This window comes from Ambystoma mexicanum, chromosome 3p (genome assembly GCF_040938575.1).
Source record: "Ambystoma mexicanum isolate Mex_15411 chromosome 3p, UKY_AmexF1_1, whole genome shotgun sequence".
Classification (NCBI taxonomy): domain Eukaryota; kingdom Metazoa; phylum Chordata; class Amphibia; order Caudata; family Ambystomatidae; genus Ambystoma; species Ambystoma mexicanum.
The window spans coordinates 378808140-378828888 of record NC_090925.1 but is presented as its reverse complement, the minus strand read 5'-3'; the positions used below and the strand labels follow the sequence as shown (position 1 = coordinate 378828888).

Sequence of the window (20749 nt, the reverse complement as noted above, 5' to 3'; positions counted from 1 at the left end):
CTCTCTGTTTCTCTCTCTGTCTCCCTGTCTCTCTATCTCTCTCTCTGACACTCACTCTCTGTGCCCCTCACTCTTCCTCACTCTTCCGCTGGGTGTGCCTAGCCAGTATTCCTCTCATCAATGCCCTTCCTTGTGCCCGCAGCCCAGCGCAGACAATCATCCATGTTTAGGGTGGCTAACGTACTCTGCTGGCAATTAACCTATGTCCCTGTCTGTAATAAATCTGTTTCCAGATTTCTGCAAAGACGTTGCTGCCTTCTTTTGTGCTCTCACTTTCTTGGGTAACCTGCCTGTTATTAACAGAGGTGGAGGATACCCAGTTTGCATACACAATGCACACCTCACCAGGGTCCCTTAATTCCCTGGCCCAAAACTGTGTCTCTGCCTGGGGTTTCCCACACGCCTTCCCCGTTTTGGACTGCCTTCCACTATTTTCTGGTGCCTGTGGCTTGGATCCAGGTCCCTGTTCACATGAGGGGCACCTTAACATCATCTTCTGTGACTATGCTCACCCATGTTCTGCGCTCCTCTACTCTGTCCATTTTCTGCGTTCAACAACAGCCATTACCATCCATGTGGATTCTAACTTTGCCCTTTTCCAGAATCTACGGACCAGAGCCCACCAGTCCCAGAGAAGAGGAGTTCCTGCCATGAGAGCTGCCTGCTGTGCCTGTGCTCGTCTTCCTGGCAGCCAGATCAAGTAGTAAGGTAAGAACTGAAATATCAGTCACGCCCACTGACATTGCCAGCTTGTAGCTTGTTGGGAAGGCTCCTAGTCTCCGAGGGGGATGGTGACACTGAGGGTAGGTCAGTTTACCCAACAAGTTAAACCTGGTCCAACTCCCAGAGTGGTGGGCGCTGGCACGTTGCCACTGTCAGAGGAGGACCTGGACACCTATACAACATCACACAATTTTACTGGCAAATTGTAGGGTGCACCTTTCCAGATAATCTACCTAACTAGTCATAGCATCCAGATCTCAACCCCTAATTTTATCCAGTGTTTGGATTTAACCCTCAGAGTTCTTCAGGTGAGGGGAGTCACCTACCCCATAACAATCTCCCCTTCTAGGCCCATACTGAAGGGTGAACAAGGATAGCTGTGACTCATTGCGCACTATCGGGACCGGTCTGCCTAGAGCCTCGTTTTAGAGCACACTACATGTCTCTTAACTCAGTTTACCAGTGTGCCTGAATCTGGGTACAAAGAGTGGTGAGGTGGCATCTTAATAGTAAGTTCTTTTGTAGATACCTTTGTGGAGTGTTCCTTGATACTCTTCATTTTGCTTGTCTGGGCGGCTGGAGCCCTCACTCCACCAAAGCGCCTAATTCAGTTTACTAGTACCAAAGTTACCTAGTCTGTACCAAACCCATATCCTAAACATTCACTAGGAGAGAACAAGGCTAGTAGAGGGCCCAACCTCACCCACTTACCCATTTTTATTGTGTCCATATCATGGTCGTGAGAGCCATGTATTTCTTTAGGACCTCAAGAGTGGGCCCCTAGAGATCATCTTTGCCTGGAACTCTTTTGTGCGGAGTCCCAGACCTTCCTGCCTGCTTGAATCCTAGTAGTTTTCCAGGGACGCCTGGGAATTGTACCCGACACTCCTTTTTGATAATGGGCGAGTAGCTTGGCATCACTGCACCCCTTGTCCTGCAACAGTTTATCACCCAAACCCCTTCCCTAGTTGATCACCTGTGAGTGTGTATTTGTGAGTGCCTGTAAGCGATTGTGAGTGCGCTAGAATGGAGAAAGGAGGCCAGGACATGAAAGGTGGGAAAACATCCCAGGACAAACACAATGGTGGATGCACAGCCCCCTCCTCCACAGCTGTCACAGGAAGAAGGGTGGTGCGACCAAGGAAGAAGTTGGCAGGAACATGGCAGGTGGGCAAACATCCAAGATGGACACAATGGTTCCCACACAACTGTTCTAGGGTGCAGTGGGGCTGGTGACAGGGAGAAGGGGGCAGGTAAGCACACAGGGGAAGCTGTTGCAAGGACTCAAGTAAGCTTAGTACAGGAATGGGGAGGGACCAGCTTTCAGGCTTGAAGATTTTAAACTCGCTATAAAACTGGCAGCTGTTAGCTGTGCCTGTGGTGGGAATAATGTTCATGTAATATATTGAATTGCAACAATCCCTTTTGTCTTGGTCAGTGCAGTCACATACAGTGAAATGCATTTGTGGAAATGAGAAAAATCTGGGACTCCGCACAAAAGAGTTCCAGGCAAAGATGATCTCTAGAGGCCCACTCTTGAGGTCCTAAAGAAATACATGGCTCTCACGACCATGATATGGACACAATAAAAATGGGTAAGTGGGTGAGGTTGGGCCCTCTACTAGCCTTGTTCTCTCCTAGTGAATGTCTAGGATATGGGTTTGGTACAGACTAGGTAACTTTGGTACTAGTAAACTGAATTAGGCGCTTTGGTGGAGTGAGGGCTCCAGCCGCCCAGACAAGCAAAATGAAGAGTATCAAGGAACACTCCACAAAGGTAACTACAAAAGAACTTACTATTAAGATGCCACCTCACCACTCTTTGTACCCAGATTCAGGCACACTGGTAAACTGAGTTAAGAGACATGTAGTGTGCTCTAAAACGAGGCTCTAGGCAGACCGGTCCCGATAGTGCGCAATGAGTCACAGCTATCCTTGTTCACCCTCCAATATGGGCTTAGAAGGGGAGATTGTTATGGGGTAGGTGACTCCCCTCACCTGAAGAACTCTGAGGGTTAAAACCAAACACTGGATACAATTAGGGGTTGAGATCTGGATGCTATGACTAGTTAGGTAGATTATCTGGAAAGGTGCACCCTACAATTTGCCAGTAAAATTGTGTGATGTTGTATAGGTGTCCAGGTCCTCCTCTGACAGTGGGAACGTGCCAGCACCCACCACTGTGGGAGTTGGACCAGGTTTAACTTGTTGGGTAAACTGACCTACCCTCAGTGTCACCATCCCCCTCAGAGACTAGGAGCCTTCCCAACAAGCTACAAGCTGGCAATGTCAGTGGGCGTGACTGATATTTCAGTTCTTACCTTACCACTTGATCTGGCAGCCAGGAAGACGAGCACAGGCACAGCAGGCAGCTCTCATGGCAGGGACTCCTCTTCTCTGGGGCTGGTGGGCTCTGGTCCATAGATTCTGGAAAAGGGCAAAGTTAGAATCCACATGGATGGTAATGGCTGTTGTTGAACGCAGAAAATGGACGGAGTAGAGGAGCGCAGAACATGGGTGAGCATAGTCACAGAAGATGATGTTAAGGTGCTCCTCATGTGAACAGGGACCTAGACCTGGATCCAAGCCACAGGCACCAGAAAATAGTGGAAGGCAGTCCAAAACGGGGAAGGCGTGTGGGAAACCCCAGGCAGAGACACAGTTTTGGGCCAGGGAATTAACGGACCCTGGTGAGGTGTGCATTGTGTATGCAAACTGGGTATCCTCCACCTCTGTTAATAACAGGCAGGTTACCCAAGAAAGTGAGAGCACAAAAGAAGGCAGCAACGTCTTTGCAGAAATCTGGAAACAGATTTATTACAGACAGGGACATAGGTTAATTGCCAGCAGAGTACGTTAGCCACCCTAAACATGGATGATTGTCTGCGCTCGGCTGCGGGCACAAAGAAGGGCATTGATGAGAGGAATACTGGCTAGGCACACCCAGCGGAAGAGTGAGGAAGAGTGAGGGGCACAGAGAGTAAGTGTCAGAGAGAGAGATAGAGAGACAGAGAGAGAAACAGAGAGAAAAAGACAGAGGGGAACAGAGACGGAGAGAGAGAGGGAAACTGAGAGGAAGAGAGAAACAAAGAGAGAGAAATAGGTAGAGAGAGAGGGGCAGGGGCAGAGGTGAGCAGGTTGGGGATAAAGGGGCACAAGGGTATGAAACGGGAGTAGGCTAGACTGGGAGAAGTGTACCTGCTAAGGGTCTCTGTAGCTCCCCAACCCTCCCCCACGCGTCCTGCGCTGCAGCCAAAAAAGAGACCAGGCTCTGGTTCTCTGTACACTTATAAGGCTGTTGCTCCACCCCTGCATTGCCCGCTCACAGGGTCAGGGATTATGACAGGGTGCAGGATGACACATGCAAGCACAGGTCCCCCCCTCCACAGCTGTCACTTCACCCCTCTAGGGGAGAGAAGAGTTTCTCAAGAGGTCAAAATAGTTTCCGGAGTCCAAGGGACAGGTCAAGGTGGTGATTCGCAGGGGGTGGTTAGGCTGACACATGCATGCACAGCCCCCCTCCTCCACAGCTGCCCCAGGAGTGTTCTGGCATCAGCAGTCAGGCCAGAGTCCCTTCTAGTTTCTCCAAGCTTGAATGAAACTGGACTGTCACTGCTCTGCCACCCTCTTGTCTGAGTGCTGTTGCGAGTTCTGAGTCCCTGGCCCATTCTCCCCATTTCACCAGTACAAGATCCTTTAGCAGAACTAACATTGCTACACAAACTGCAGACTACCATAGGGACAAAATAGAACACAAAGCTTGGGGAAAACAGAAAAGAAGAAAGGGGGTCTACAAGCTGGCAAAAGTGTGTGCACAGACAGGACTCAGCTGGTCAGGTGTGTGGCCCCTTGCCCTCCTGTATATGAGAATTATGCCCAGCCGCTTGCTGGACTCTCTCCATTTGAGATCATGATGGTAAGACCAATGCCCCTACCAGCTGCAGCTCCTCCCGCTGTGAACAGGTTGCTTTTGGCACTGACTGATGATTCAGTTCTGGAATATTTCAAAAACCTTACTTCAGTCATAAGACAGATCTGCAGCTAGGTCAGTGAGACACAACTTGTCCCAGGCCAGGAAAGATTGCATTTAGGATAGGAGGGAGTGCTAAGACACTGCACCACAGGGCATGGACTATTTTTCTCAAAATCAGCCCCAGCCCCGCTCAGAAACCCTACAGGAATGGGAATCGGCTATCTTCTCTCGCCATGTAAAAGTGACCTGTGTTTGGAAAACAGCACTTGCTGAACTGTGATATTTACATTTTTTTAACTTTGTTTTCAGTTTTATTTATCTGTTATAATTTGATGTTTTTGTTATTTGATTTTGGTATTTTTATATTTTAATTTTGTTATATTTAAAATTGTAAATTTTGTATATATTTTTTTGGGGGGTTATATTTTTGAATTGTAATTTTAGTATTTCGATAAAGGTAATTTGTATATTTTGATTTTTGGTTTTTATTTTTGTATTTTGATATTTTCGTTTTTTTTAATATTTTGACTTTGTCTGGTATTTCTGACATTTGATATCTCTTTCGAAGATATTTTTTGAGTTGCGATGTTTGAATACAGTGTACCCAGCTCAATTTGTTTTGAGTGCATTTTATTTTATATTTCTGTTCCAGCATACCAGCCTTGCCTTTCATCTTTCATTATTGCACTATGCCATTGTCCCACCTTTTGTACCAGCTTTTCTTTCCAGCATGCTTTATTGTGAAGTCTCTGCTTTCCCCTAGATCGAGTGAACTTTTGATCTGCTCCTCGAAAGTACAGAGAGACTCTGACTGTGGGGCCCCAAAGCCAATACTTAGATGTCCATCATCAGCCAGTTTATTTATTTTATTTCTTATAAAGCGCCACATGCCCATGGGACCCAGGGCACACAAGTAATGAGACAGGACAGACAGACATATAGCAAGATGAGTGACGATCAGAGCCAGAGACAGAGAGGAGAGCTGAGGCGAGAAATGCCTGATTATTGCTTGTTAAACAGGTAGGTTTTCACAGCTTTTTTGAATGCCAGCAGGGAACTACAGGCTCTAATTGGTAGTGGGAGGGCATTCCAGGCCTTGGAGGCCTGTACTGGAAAACTGGCACATCCAAATGTGGACAACAAGAAACGGGGCTGGACAAATTTGTGATTGTCACCAGAGCGAAGGGTTCGAAGTGGTTGGTCGACCTTAAACCGCTCTGTGAGATAGACGGGAGCGGTAGAGGTCCCATATTTATAGGCTAGTGCAAGGGTCTTATGCAATATCCTATGTTTAACGGGCAGCCATTACAGGGCCCTCCTTGAATGCAAGATGTGATCCTACTTACGGAAGCCAACCCTGCTTGTACTGCACTATTCTGTGTGGTCTGGAGGGCCAGCAGATTGGTTTGTGTGGTCCCACTCAGAAAACTATTGCAGTAGTCAAGGCTTGAGTTGACTAGGGCAGAGACTAGGGTGCTTCGGTTGTTAACCGAGATATGGGTCCTAATTTGATTAAGTATCCTGACCACTTAGCCACAAGATGAGCGTGTGTATGATACATGAGCTTTCATATTCATTTCAGTATCAAGGTGAATTCCAAGGGTTTTGACACAATCTGAAACCTTGATTTGGTTCTTGGCGATATTAAAGTTTTTATATGAGGCATCAAGTTTCTTGAGTCTATGGCTGCTAGTCACAATAAGAAGCTCAGTCTTAGAGTCTTTCAGGGCAAGGGAGTTTGAGACCATCCAGCATTGTATTGCAGCATAGACATAATTTCTGATGTTAGAGTCCTCTTCATAGTTGCAGACGAGTTCAAATACCACCTTGAGTGTCGTCAGTATAGTTGGTATACTTGACACCCAGGTGGTCCATTAAATCAAGCAGTGGCTGAAGTGTGATGGCGAAATGCAGGCTCCCTGAGGGACTCCTGCATTAACGACATCAAGTAAGGATTGAACATTGTCGACAGCCACTCTTGATAGCCATGGGCCAAGGAAAGAAGAGATCCAGTCTGAGCCCTTGGCAGAGAACCCCGCTATATTTTTTAGCCGATCGACGAGACTAGAGTGCTCAACGAGGTCAAAGGCTGCGGAAAGGTCCAATAACATCAGTAGTGCTGTGTTCCCACTTTCAATTATACCAGTAAGGGTTGTCTTCAGATCCAAGAGGGCTGTTTCCGTCCCGTGCCTTGCTCTGAATCCAGACTGGTGGGTGTCTAGGATGTTATTAGCATCAAGGACTCCTGGAACTGCAGGTATGCTACCTTGTCCACAATTTTGAGCAGGAAGGGTCCATTAGTTATGGGACGATAGTTCTTTGCTGAAGAGGGGGGTCCAGTGAACTTTTTTTCAGTAGGGGGCTGGGGGGAGTAACCCACACCTCCTTCAGTAACGATGGAACCAAGCCCTCATTGAATGAAAGGTTGACCATTCTAGTGATCCAGGATGTGAATAAAGGAAGGGACTCTTTGAGGGTGATAGCTGGACAAATGTCTCCCTTACATGCCGTGGGTTTAAGGTTGGTAACTATTTTAAAGATTTCAGCTTTAGTGCATTGTTTGATGCTGAATTCTGGCATCCAGAATTCGCTTGCTCTGCTCCTCCCTCATGCATTAACAGACTACCAAGAGGACTATTTCATCTAGATCTGCCATTTGGCAGCCTGTGCACTCAAACCAACTGCTGGGTTTGTGCCCAAATGCCTCCCCACTGTCAGTGTCTCCTCCGCTATCCCGGGAAGCCCAGTGCACACCTGGAAAAAAAGTGTCCCTGTGCGGTACAAGGTCACCTGTGTGCTTCAAGGGGGAAAGAGAAGAAGAGGCAGACGATGTAGGTACCACCACCAGATGCCAGTCCACGGTGCTGCGGTCGCACAATCACCCCTAGTTATGAAGAAAATGGAACAATGCAGCCCCACCTCATACCTAACATTACTTGTCGGGTATGGAAGAAATCCTTACCTTAGTGCCAGCCAGCAGACACCTGATTGGCACCTGAAGACCTCTTCTGGAACAGAGGCAGCAAGGACTACAAGCAGCTGCCCGAACACTTGAGTGGCAGTGGCGCCCTAGGCCATGTGGTGCTCACCATCAAATGCCCATTACTTACAATAAGCCCACAAGAACTACACTCCTCTGATACACGCACAGCTGCATGGCATCACCCCCATTGGTTGCCATGAGAATGTGTTGGGTTGTATATCAGGACATTCTGGAAGTGGTGGTGAATGAGGCTGCTGAGTCACTGGGAACATTGGCCGCAGAGCAGAGGGAGTTCGGAAAACACTGGCTCAAAATCTACAACCTGATATTGGCTTCCCATGCTGGAGTGAGTGCACTTATTGGATCAGAGCTGTGTGTGTATTTGTTCCAGACTCCTCTGATAAAACCCTTGACAATGCCACTCACATCACCTCCCTTGGGCCCACCCCCAAGGATACATCCAAAGACGTTCTGGATGGAATAAGAGACTGCTCAGCTCCTTCTGGAGAAACTGCTCTGGTGCCTCATATCAAAGTGTCACCAGCCCCTCTGCCTACAGTTGTGTGGGAACCATTGTGTCCATTCCAAGATGTTTGCCCACCTGTCATATCCCTGTCCCATTCTTCCTTGGTCCCTCCATCCCCTTCTTGGGACAGCTGAGGAGGAGGGGGGCTGTGCCTGCATGTGCCAGCCTACCCCCCATGTGAACCTCCACCGTTTCCCTGTCACTTGGACCCTGATAACTATTTTGACCTCTTAAGAAACTCTTCTCCTCTCCTTGAGAGGAGGGAAACAACAGCTATGGAGGGGGGCGCCTGTACCTGCATGTGTCATCCTACACACTGTCATAATCCCTGCCCAGGAATTCTTGGACCCTGTGGGTGGGCTCTGCAGGGATAGAGCAACAGCCATATAAGTGTACAGAGAACCAGGGCTGGGTCTCTTTATTTGCTACAGTGCTAGAAGTGTGGGTGGGGGCAAGGGAGCTATAAGAGACCCTTAGCAGGTACACTTCTCCCAGTCTGGCCTACTCCAGTTTCATCCCTGTGTGTCCCTTCCTCCCCAACCTGCTCTGCTCTGCCCTGCCCCCTGCCTCTCTTTCTATTTTTCTCTCTCTGTCTCCCTCTCTGTTACTATCTCTCTGTCTCCTTCTCTCTTTCTCTCTCTGTCTCCATCTCTCTTTCCCTCTCTCTGTCTCCCTCTATCTCCCTCTGTTTCTGTCTCTCTCTGTCCCCCTATCTACCCATCACTCGCCCTCACTTTTCCCCTGGGTGTGCAAAGCTAGTATTACTCTCATCAATACCCCTCCTTGTGCCCTCAGTTTCATCCCTGTGTGCCCCTTCCTCTCCAACCTGCTCTGCCCCTGCCCCTCTTTCTATTTCTCTCTCTCTGTTTATCTATGTTCCTCTCTCTGTCTCCCTCTCTGTTCCTCTCTCTCTGTCTCCCTCTCTCTTTCTCTGTCTCCCTCTCTCTTTCTCTCTCTCTGTCTCTCTCTGATTCCCTCTGTTTCTGTCTCTCTCTGTCCCCCTATCTACACCTCACTCTCCCTCACTTTTCCTCTGGGTGTGCATAGCTAGTATTCCTCTCATCAATACCCCTCCTTGTGCCCGCAGCCCAGAGCAGACAATCATCCATGTCAGGGTCCCTAACCTACTCTGCTGGCAATTAGCCTACTTCCCTTTCTGCAATAAATCTGTTTCCTGATTTCTGCAAAGCCATTTGTGCCTTCTTTTTTGCTCTCACTTTCTTGGGTAACCTGCCTGTTATTGCCAGTGGGGGGACCCAGTCCGCATACACAATGCATACCTCATTGTGGTCTGTTAATTCCCTGGTCCAAAACTGCGACTCTGCCTCGGGGCTGCCACATGGCCTTCCCGATTTTCGCATGCCTTCTACTTCCACACCACGTACACACTTCCACACACATTGTCAGCTTTTGCCATCAGACAACTGCAACACTCAGAATTTACTAGGTATTTCAATATGTTGGTCTCATACTTGCATCATATAATGATTTGGTGACTTTTATTCAGCTTCATTGGGAAGACTGTTTCTAAGCTCTGTAATAACCAGATCTTATGTATTGTGAATTGGTTTAAGACAATTAAACCATAGACAAATATCTTCCACATTTGGCAAATTTTACTATTAAATTAATTTGGACCATTTGACAGGTATTGTTAAAATTGGTGCTATGTACTCACAACATATGGCACTTCTTTACCCTATATCTTACCTATGTCTCGATCCTCCCCTAATATGTACTCTTTGTAATCTAACCCTAGTTTACATAGCCTGGAAAGTGTCCTTTTGCCCCACCACCTAATCATTTCCCTTTCTCTCACACCCTTCTTCCATTCTTCTCTTGGAGCATTTGGACCACCTCAGAGCACTGTGTTCACCAAGTGAAGAGAACCTTTGGCTCTTGCCACACTTTCAACTGAGAGCAAAAGTGTAGAAAAAATTATGCAGCACTAAGACTGCCCTTTATTTAGATAATAATTATCAAACATTGGCTATGGTAAATTAATTCCTGTTTGAAATATTGTTGTATATGTATTCATTTTAAGTCTGATCATGTTGGAGAAGGAGTGCATTACAACGTAGCAGAAGAGGAGCAAGCAGGTGGATTCGGGAGAAGAGGGCTGTGGGGGAAAATTTTGGTGCTTTGTCCTGGATGAATATTGTCTACAAATGGCCCCGGTTCTATATATACATGAATTTAATTGGTTTGCACAGGTAATCTAAGTTCACTACCTGACACCAAGTACGTTCTGTGAGGTTGAACTCCCCCCCCCCCGTCTTTATTTGTTGATACAATCATACAAATGAGGGGTGTTAAATCAACAGGTCTCATTGGATTGCCCCTTCCTAGTAGTGGACATTATCCAGTCCATGACTGGGTGACTAGGGGCCTGTTTTATCCTTCAGCGGATGAGGGGGTCACCCTTGTAATGTCTGGTAATTGGAAGGCCTTGTTAAGGAGAACAACTTCCTGAGCGCTTTGAATGGAAGCAGGCTGGCCAGAGACATGAATTCAGGACCTATGCTGCTCCAAAGGCAGGAGCCCTGATCTTGTGTCCCCTATGTTCATTGTCCTTGAATTTACCTTGGCATATTGATCTGGCTTTCCTAGTCCTGAAACTTCAAAGGGGTGAACAGTGGAGGGCAAATGTACATAACTAATGAACGGTATGTAGGATTATGAACTTGACTTTCCACTGATACTCAGTGACAGAAGAGGTGTTAAACCCATATCAAAACATTGCTCATCAGCGTTTCCATTCTTGCTTTTCATGCTGAAAAGATATAAAAGTGGTGATGTCATTATTTCGGGAGAAAGGTATCAGTATGCTATGAATTAGCAGAGAAGAACAAGTTACTTACCAACTGTAACATTCTTTCGACTGGATGTTCCTCCCACTTATTCTCATCTATGATATTCGTATCTCGCCAGCTTTGCTGCTTCGGAAAAACATTTTCTCGGCAGAGGGCGCTGTGCACGAGGTTATGGCGTTGATGTCCCTCGACGGTCTCCGTAGCGTGTCGACGTCACCAGCAGCATAAGAAGCTTGTACCGCACCCGTTGGTTTCAGTTCCGTTTTCGCAATCGAGTTAACGGCGTGCATCGTACTTTCTGAGGAAAATGCCATCATCTTCGACCCCTTACACTCCTAAGACGGGGTTTAAAAAGTGTATCGACTGCATTTCTAAAATGTCGATCACAGACCCTCACTGTGTCTGCCTTTGGTGTTTAGGTTCGGACCATCGAACCGGCGACTGTTGCTCCTGTCAGTCGATGATGGAGAAAGCTCTTTGTGAACGAAAAGGTAAATTGGCGGTGGGGTGGGAAGCTTCAAAGGCCTCTTCAAAGGCCTTTTCTAAGAAGCATAGGAAGTCCTGTGAGTTGAAAGACTCAGATCGCCACAAGCACTCGAAGAGGTCTTGTTCTAGGAGTAGATCGAGACGTTCTTAGTCTTCTTCCAAGTAGGTGAAGAGGAGGAGGAGACATAGGCCTCCCTCTTCTTCGTCAGATACTTCTGCCAAGGTGATACGAGAATGGGACCCAAGAATGTTTTTTTTCTGAAGCAGCAAAGCTGCCGAGATACGAATATCATAGATGAGGAATACGTGGCAGGACACAATCCATTCAAAGTAAAACATTTTAAATGTGGAACAAAAGGGCAAAGATGGATAAAATATGTTAAATGAAAGGGGGGATCCAAAGCAAGAAAGGCACTTTCTTTATCATCCCCTCCGTGACATTGTGTCTTCACTCTGCTTATGCTGCCAATCTATTAGTTTGACAGCCTTTTCTTCCTCTTTAGAAAAGAGCTCAATACCCATCCTCATAGCAGAATCAAAAACATTTTCAGAAGGTGTTTTCCTGAAACTAGTTGAAAATCAGAGCTTTCTGGAAGCTACATCAGAAATACGGATCCTTGTCAATATTTTGGTGATAGGTCTGCAGCAGACACATTGAGTCAGTGAGGTAGAGCTGCAGAGAGAGGTGTGTTTCAAAGAGGGAAGTGATAAAGATGATGGGAAGAGCACTCCAGAGGGTAATCAGGGAAGCAGATATAAGCACCCTCTAAGCATTGTGGTCTAGAGCGGGAGTAGGAAGTGAAACGTTAGACCCACAGCAGTGCAGTACTGCCCCTTTCCTGCCACTTTAATTGGTGCTGCTGTACATAACTCAGAGATGCTGCCCAACTGCTGCTCTGACCCAGATCTCTCACAGAGGTATTCCCTAACTTTTCCTTGGATTCATCCCTCCCACAGAAGTGTCTATGTGCCAGTGTCTCCAACTTACCCCTTAAGCGAACCTTGTCCTACATGGCTAGATCCTTCCTCGTCCTAAGGGGTGAATCTCCCACACAGGTTGTATTATCCCTTTCTGGACCAACCCCTTTTCCCAGTGTCAGAAGTGACTAGAAGGTATTCAGATCTTCCCACAGAGGGCCCAGAGAATGAGAGATGATCAAACAGCTAAAATCAAGTCATGAAATGGAATGCCACTGACGATATAGACATTGAGTATGGAATGTTCCATACAGTTTGAGGCTGCTGCCAACAGCAATGGAGAACATGCAACTCAGACCAGAAACCGTTGGGACGGGGATGTTTACTAACAAGAAAGGTTTTGTATGCTTTCACTCCAGTGTCAAAGTGCACTTGAGTGGACATCTGTTTGGCTAACATGCAGGCATATGAGACCTTAATTGAGGGCGAGCTCCCCTGTGTGCTGCTTACCACACAGAGCGACCTGTTTGCCCAAAGGGAGTAGCAGAAGCACTGTGCACATTTCAAAAACACATCAGGAAACAGACTCACACCAGAATGGTAGCTATTACTAAAGTGTGCATGACTCTTAACCCTTCTGTTCCCATACAGAGGTACCGCCAATATTGATAAAAGCATTGCTATACTGTCAAAGGGGAGAACAACGACATCGAGGGAGCCGTATGCAATGCATTGTTAATTAAGCAAGAGTCAATAGATGAAAGACAGCTGAAGGGAAATGGGTGAAACAACGAGGGGGCTCGACTGCGGTGACATAAAAATCGAGTGGAGAACAGGAAGGACATGCATAATACAGCTAAACAAGATGGTTGTACAAGTGAAACAATTTTTTTATTATTAATATTATTGTATTTATTGAGCGCCAACATAGCTTCGAGAAGCAACAGAGCGCAAGGAGCGCAATGAGAAATGCCAAATACCCCGTGGAAACGTTTAAAAAAAAAAAACATTATTGTGTTTATTGGTTTATCAATCAAACCTTCTACACATAAAGGAAATGCTCCTGCTCCAGCTTTCAGGGGACTACAAGCAGGATGCTGCTAACATTAACAAGATCTATGAGATCATCCAAAGTTGGATGCCTTTTAATGGAATAGCGCTCAATGATGCTAAGACAGAGCTTCTTATCGCTGGCACACAATACAGGTTAGGTAGACTTTTCCTAAGTAGTTAACTATCGCTGGCTGCGTCATCCCAATGGTGGCCAAGGTTAAGACCTTAGGGGCCTATCTTGACGCTACCCTGAACGTGAAAGCTCAAACCAACTATATTGCTTCTAGATCATTATTTGAAACTGCTCTCCTGTATTCGTCTGGTTCTCTCTAAAGAGAATTGTGCTTATCTTGCGTGAGCCATTGTCGGGGTAAACATGGACTATTGTGGCCGATTCCTACATGCCACATCTCAGGGCAATCTATCTGAACTGCAGACTCTGCAGAATTGTGCGGTCAGGCTCGTTAATCAACTCAAACGTTGTGACCACATCAGTGAGGCTCGTTGTGCACTTCATTGTCTTCCGGTGAGGGAGCGCCTTGTTTCCCGGATCATTATTACTGCTCACAAGTACTTTATGGGAGTTCCCCCCTCATTTGAAAGCCAGACTGACTTTTAAAACCAGCCTTCGCTCACTGCGTTCTAATAACATCAACTTGCTGGTTACCCCACATGTCAAACTGAAAAGAGCTGAGAGATTGGCTTTCAACTCCAAAGCTCCTTGCCTCTGGAACAATCTGCCACCATATTTAAGAGAAATACGCTCACTGACACTCTTCAAGGGGGCTCTCAAGACTTATCCTTTTACTAAATCAGCTTTCTGATTTTTCAACATTTATCATAGTTTTGTATGTTGTAATGTAGTTTTTTAAGTGATATTTGATGGTTGTCCATGTGTGTTTCGTTGTGTCTTTTTGAACTTATTTTGCCTGCTCAATGTCTGCTGAGGTCTGTCCTTTTTTTTGTGCCTCTTTGCACAGGGGTTGCAGGTGCGTTATAAATATTAAATAAATAAACCAGGGTTCTACTGCCATAGGGTCCAATGCAAGTCAAGGCAATTTTTCTTCCACTCATACCAGAACCATCAACTTTCATTTGAAATTCTGAGCTCTAGATTGTGTTTTTCATCCTGCAATTTGGTCTTTGCAAACCAAATGTAATTGTGAAATCGAGACCGTAAAAATTAAAAATTAGAAACGCTTTCAAAGAAAATAGGAAGATCGAAAAAACGTGCGGGAGGGAAAGAAGGGCGCAGGCCAGTCGAAGAACATGATTTTTCTTTATTAGTCTGATTTTATTCTGCTGCATGTTCTCCATTTGTCACTGTCGGTTCAGGGTTGCTCTTGAGGGGCCAGTGCTCATACTGCAGATTTTTAGCAATAGTGCATTGACAATTTTGCACTCTATTGCCACTAAAACAAAAACCGCCCTTGTTTAAAAACATTCTTTGAGTGCCTTTTTTGCATCAGGACAATGTTTGGGATTACTGTGATTTTATTGCTGAAATAACAGTGAAGTAGAATTACAAAGTGCAATAAATATTGAAAGAAAAAATATCGACATGCCTTTTACATGGCCCATTGTAAAAATACCATTTTGGGGGGGGTCACCCCCCCAAAAACCCCTTCTACTCATAAACTCTCCTTGTCTCCCTCCCCTTTAAGCCTAAACTCTATTGTTTTTTTAACCCAATACTCACCCCTATCATTACACTTTATTTCGATATTTTATATGCTGGTCTGTATTTTTTACCCACTCTATTAATTCTAGCAATATGTTTTCATCTTTGTTTGTGGTGGTGTTAATATCAGTACAAGTGCAATTGTGTGTCATTATTACTAGTGAAAACAATCTCTAATGTCAAAATGCTTCTTTCAATGCCTTTTTTTCACCGGGGCAATCTTTGCCTTAGTGCTAATACGGTAAACAATTGCACTTGCACCGGTGCAAAGTTCTTGTGACATCATGGGCCCGAGCGGGGTCTTGCTCGCTTTCCTTCATTGCTCTTATGAGCGATCTGGCAGTGGCTCTCACTCCACCTGGAAACATTTGGCTTTGAACTGATGGTCAAGCACATTTTCATCCGGTCTACTGCATACCATGGGCAGAAGTAGAGTAGGTGGTATATGCAGAGCTCATGATTATTGCTACAGATGTGTGCACGTGTTTTTTTTTAATGTTGTTTCATCTCCGGATGAATGATCCCAGTCATTGCGGAGTTGTGTCTGCCTACAAGATTATTTAACCCTTATAAAAGAAGTTAAATGGCAGCTAGGGCCCACACACAGGTGTCAATCTAGGGACGCTCAGAACATCGGTGTATCTGGATTCTTCACCTTACATAACATTCTTTCGGCATTGGAGGGCTTCCAATTGGCCCATTCATGCACTCCATGCTACTAACATTTTCTATCGGGGATCTCACAGGTCAGTTATACTCCTGTTGAAGGGCCTCTCCCCAGGGGATTCAATTATCTTTTGGCACAGTCCTGCCATCTTGCTTTTACTCCCATAGTCCCCATGGTCTGCTGCTAATAGCACCTTCACAGACGCTTGAAGTAGGCAAAGGTCTCACCTCCCCCCCTCAAAATATTCATTGGACCGCTGCTATTGGGATAGAGTGATGCATTACAGTTACAGCACTGGAGAAAGACCTATATATAACTGGTGTTAATGGTTTGTTACACCTTGCTCCGCCAGTTGTAACTCCATTATGAATCTGGTCTCAAATCCAACAAACAGACCCCTCCTCAAGAGGGAGAAGCCTCCTAGGTTTGGAAATTTCAAGATGAGGAGCTTGCATTCGCAGAGCCCGAGTCAAAACATCTTGCGATTGTCAAATTGCTCCGATGCCCAGCCAACGTGCCTCCTTATTCTCTCTATGGCCCCATTTAACAATGGCGAAGGTGTAGGCAGTACATGCACCAGATAGCACGCCTATGTTAGGGGGAAACCCGTTTAGGAGCAGACATTGTAATGGTTAAAATCCATTCCTTGACTCACTACAAACAATGAACTATGGGCAATGAAACAGTGCTGTTTTAATGTTATAATTTAGCTTTGCACTGCATGTCACACTCAGGCACTTGTGCTTATTTCCTCTTAAGATCTATAGAGAGGAAAACATTACTCCCAAATAAAGGAATGTATGGACGCTCTTAATGGGAGTGGCTTTTAGGAAAGCAGGTTTCTTCTGTGGGGAGTTACTTTTCTTCTCACTTTCCCTTGGCTGCCAGTGACAATCATTCTAGTGCCAAGTAATACATCACACAGGGAGGGAGCCCATAAGAGTATTGCTCTATGGAAGGACCATGATGTCCGCTATGGAACGCTTGCTAGGATAGGCTGTAGCCTGTCTCCAGGACCACTCGGGTGCTCAGTGACTTCTGACGGAGTCTTCACTAAAGCTCTGAGGCAAGCAAGAGCCCAGGGCTCGACTCAAGTGTTAATGCGTGCTACTGTCCTCTTGGTGGCCAAAGGCCTACATGACCCAATGATCTCAGGTGCCTTGTGCAACATGGTATTAAAGAGAGATTGTTCCTACGTCACGATTCCGAAAAGTCGAGAAACCATTTGGGGTGGAGCCTTTGCTGTTCACGTGATATCTATCTATCGACAATAATGGCAACATAAGCAATTCAAAATGTACCAATCAAATGTCACTCAATGGATACTTGTAAAAACAAAATAAGGAGGTGATCAAAATAAATATAGCAGCTCTACCCAGGAACATTTCAATAGCTACAGCACTCCCTACATACGAACGTTCACCATTTAACTGCTTTCCAGAATAAAGTGCAGCGAAAAGAACTCAGATTCGAGTTTAAACTGATTTTCCTTTCCGCATCTGACGTGTTCGGCTATATTGCTGTGCGGTTTCAAAGTACAAAATTAGACCTGATTAGAATACAATGAAAGTCAAACTCTCTAAAAAGGAGCTTTCCAGCATCAGACGAGGACGACACTCGTTTAGAGGTGGCGACAGATAACATGCTAGATGAATAATGCATAACAGCTGCTGAGAATGGTGATGAGTACTTCACCAGCTCTGCCAAAAGCAAACAATTCAGGGGGTAAGGGGCTATGGTAACATAGACCTTGTAGCATCTTGCCTCTAGGTATGCTCTGCAGGCAGTGCGTTTGTACAGGGATGTATGCACTTTGACAGCCAGTGCATGGAGTTGCTATAACTCGTTGTGTTCCTCCACAGTCACCCCCTCAATAACACCCCAGGCAGCTGAAGCTGCATGTCCACTCAGAGGCAACACGCATCCATACTATCTCAGCTGTTCATTGTGGCTTCCGTGCATGGCATTACTCCGGCATGACTCTTCTAAAGCAACATGCAATGGCTTTCATTGGGCAACTGCCCATCATTTTTGCTCTCAACATCTTGATCAATCTGAGCTTCACTGATAATGAATGCTTCCAGGCACCCCCAAAGCCGGAGGATGCGGCAAACAGATGCCCCCTCACCTCCCACACTCAGCTTTCATGTTTTAGAGGTGATTTCTATTTCAGATCAGCTGATCCTTAGCCTCAATTAGGAGGCTGTCCCCTAAAGCACATCTTGTGGGAATCCCATTACTCCATAGTAACTAAACTGCACTATTCCCTTTGCAGGAAAAAGGTTTCTCTGGATAGGACAAAAAGGAAAAACCAGACCAAGCAACCCCAAGCACGAGTGGACAGACGTCTCAAAGTACCAGGGATTCTATAGGACCCACAGCCGAGAAGGTACAGCACCTACTTCATGAAATCAAGCATGCCTAATGCACTGCCGGTTGGGCAGGCCCCCAATTGACACAAACATGTACCCACAGACAATGTTCTTATATTACCGCACTGGGGGAAATGTACCAGGTACAAATGTAAACCTTTTAATTGGAAAGGCTCAAAATGATAAACAAAAGGTTTCTGCTTGTGAGGGTGAAGGAAACTGTAATATGATTTTTGCTTTCTGTTTTAATATTAGACGTTATTGTTGTTTAACTATGTTTGCGCTACTCCGAATTAGGGCAGCACAGGGAGTTTCCATTCCTTACATATTGTTACACATTTTTCACCAGTACCCTACGGAGTGACTGTTTTGGGGTTACTTTCATAAATAATAAACTTTAAAAAAACAAAGTCTAACCAGTACTGGCATTCTAAGTTGTTCTTTTTCAAGTATCATTCGCTTTGCTTTTTAAATACAAATTTGAAAGACATCGTTTAGTTCAACCAATTTACTGTTGTGCACGATTAACAAAGGTCTACTTGTAGAAGTCGAAATATAGGCAATGTTAATACTATATGCGATAAGGGCAACATCTTGGTATTGACCTATGACCATCAAACAAATAAAACACTCTACAAAGCAGATCTTACTGCTTACGTTTCAAAAACCAAATTCCTATTACGATATTTATGTTTCATGTGTTTGGTAAGTTGGCCCATTTCTGGAAAATGTAATAGTGAACAGTGCTGAATGAGGGTTCTTGAACAGGGCTCTCGGTTGCCTAAAGCCAGCTAAAACCGCTTTGGAGAAGAAGGTGGGACTGCATGGGATGGTTAAACCTTGGCAACGGTGACACACTCAGCAGCCAAGGCTTCTCCCATTGGCATTCACATAAAGCCCAATGGCAACTCTATGAAACTGTGTGACCGGGGGAGGGGTGGCTGAGAATCATTGCCATGTGCTAGGGCATATTGCTTGTTTTTAGCTAAGGCCGCTTTAAAGCAATGATAGGAAAGGATGGGGGAATAGAAGTGGGACAGGTGCACACTCTACTGGGTTAAGGCTAGGAGGATACAAACACCTACACACAAAGGAAATTATGATATGTTGAAAAATCACTTTTTCAAAGTGCCAACACTCAGACAGGGTTTCTCTACTCTCCAATTGTTGTATAACATTCTCTATCTTTCGAATTCTTTCTAGACTATTTTAACCTTTGTTCTCGTATATCTCACGGTCTCGCATCTGCCCTCTTTATAATCACCACTCATTGTCTCATGTATCTCATTTAGTTTGCTGCAATTTCTGCAGAATGCCTGGACCCTCCCTGCCACTCCCTCACCTTCATTCCTGCCTCTTGCAACTCCAGCTCCTTATATTTTCTGTGTGCATTTGATGTTTAAGTGTGAGGGCCAGGCATCCCATGCTAGAGTCTTTCCCTTTAGTTTTGTTTGGCAGGGAAACCCTTGTCAGAGTAAGGATAGTGAGGCGTTTGATAACTTTTATAACTTAATAAAATGCCATATTTTGAACAATCATCTTAAAGTTGTCCACCTCGCATTGCTGACCCCTCACAGCATTCACAAAGTCTGTGATGATTGGCTGTGGGTGCCCACAGCTTGACAATGTAGTGTGGACAGGAGTCACCATTATAGTTTGAGGGTTTAAGGGCGAGGATGGTCTCCAGGACGTAATCTTCAGATTCATGAGAGAATAAAAAAGTGGTTGTCTCTGCAAGGTTAAGGTGAATTGATGATGGGAAGGTACCAGGAGTGGAGGTTTTGGAGACTAGTTGGATTTTTTGGGCAGTCATTTTGTTTCGAAGTAAGTCGATTTTGTTGGCGTGGCACATCCTAATTGGTGGTACACCAATGTTTGTTGTTACTAGTGTGAGTGTTGGGAATGACAGTGTTTTCTAACTTTCGCAAGATGGAGAACAATTCTTTAGAGTTAGAGCTGGCATTAGAAATTCTGGTGTTATACGAATTAGCCTTGAGGGAGCAGCTTTAGCTAAATTATAATGGTTGACTTGGGAGGTTTTTTTTTTGGCGAAGGTGCTCAAGAGTTCTCCTTTTTCTACAAAGTGAGACAAGCTCATCAGAGAACCAGAAGTTGGTGGGTTTGTGAGCTTTGGGTTTGAGGGGAGCATATTGATCCATCGTGAGAAGGCGGCGGCGGCCGCTCTGGTGTTCTAGGTTGGCTAATGCTTCTGGGCTATTGTTAGCTGATAGTGTTGAGGTACAAAGGGAGGAGAAGGTGGCCTTAAAGGGATAGTGTGCTCAAAAACTTCATTGTCCCGAGCGTTCGGGCATGTGTTTTTAAGCATAATGTGATCCATTGTAAAGAATTTCCTATACACCGTGATATCTCAGGGTCTGGGCGTATAACAAATGTAATAAAATAAAATTAAAATAAAAAAAAATATACATCTTACCTTGGTTTTCCTCACTTTTACAAATGCGAAAACAACAGGTTGGGGGCAGCCATCTTGTGCTAATCTTATCCGTGGCTGCATCGCCCTAAGTTGCCGTTGCGGCACTAAATCATATCACAC

General features: G+C 45.4%; 1 protein-coding gene across 3 annotated transcripts in view; it reads left to right on the top strand.

Moving 5' to 3' along the window:
• The window catches only part of EDN3 (endothelin 3), a 491982-nt gene that overhangs the window by 420984 nt on the left and 50249 nt on the right, over positions 1-20749 (top strand). For 2 of the 3 annotated variants that reach the window (XM_069651042.1, XM_069651044.1), the window contains one exon: positions 18099-18212. The exons of the other annotated variant lie outside the window; for it this stretch is intronic. In XM_069651042.1, coding sequence (XP_069507143.1) covers positions 18099-18195 — 97 coding nt within the window. In that variant the 3' untranslated portion in view covers positions 18196-18212. The remainder of the gene's footprint in view (positions 1-18098; positions 18213-20749) is intronic. 3 annotated transcript variants of the gene reach the window in all.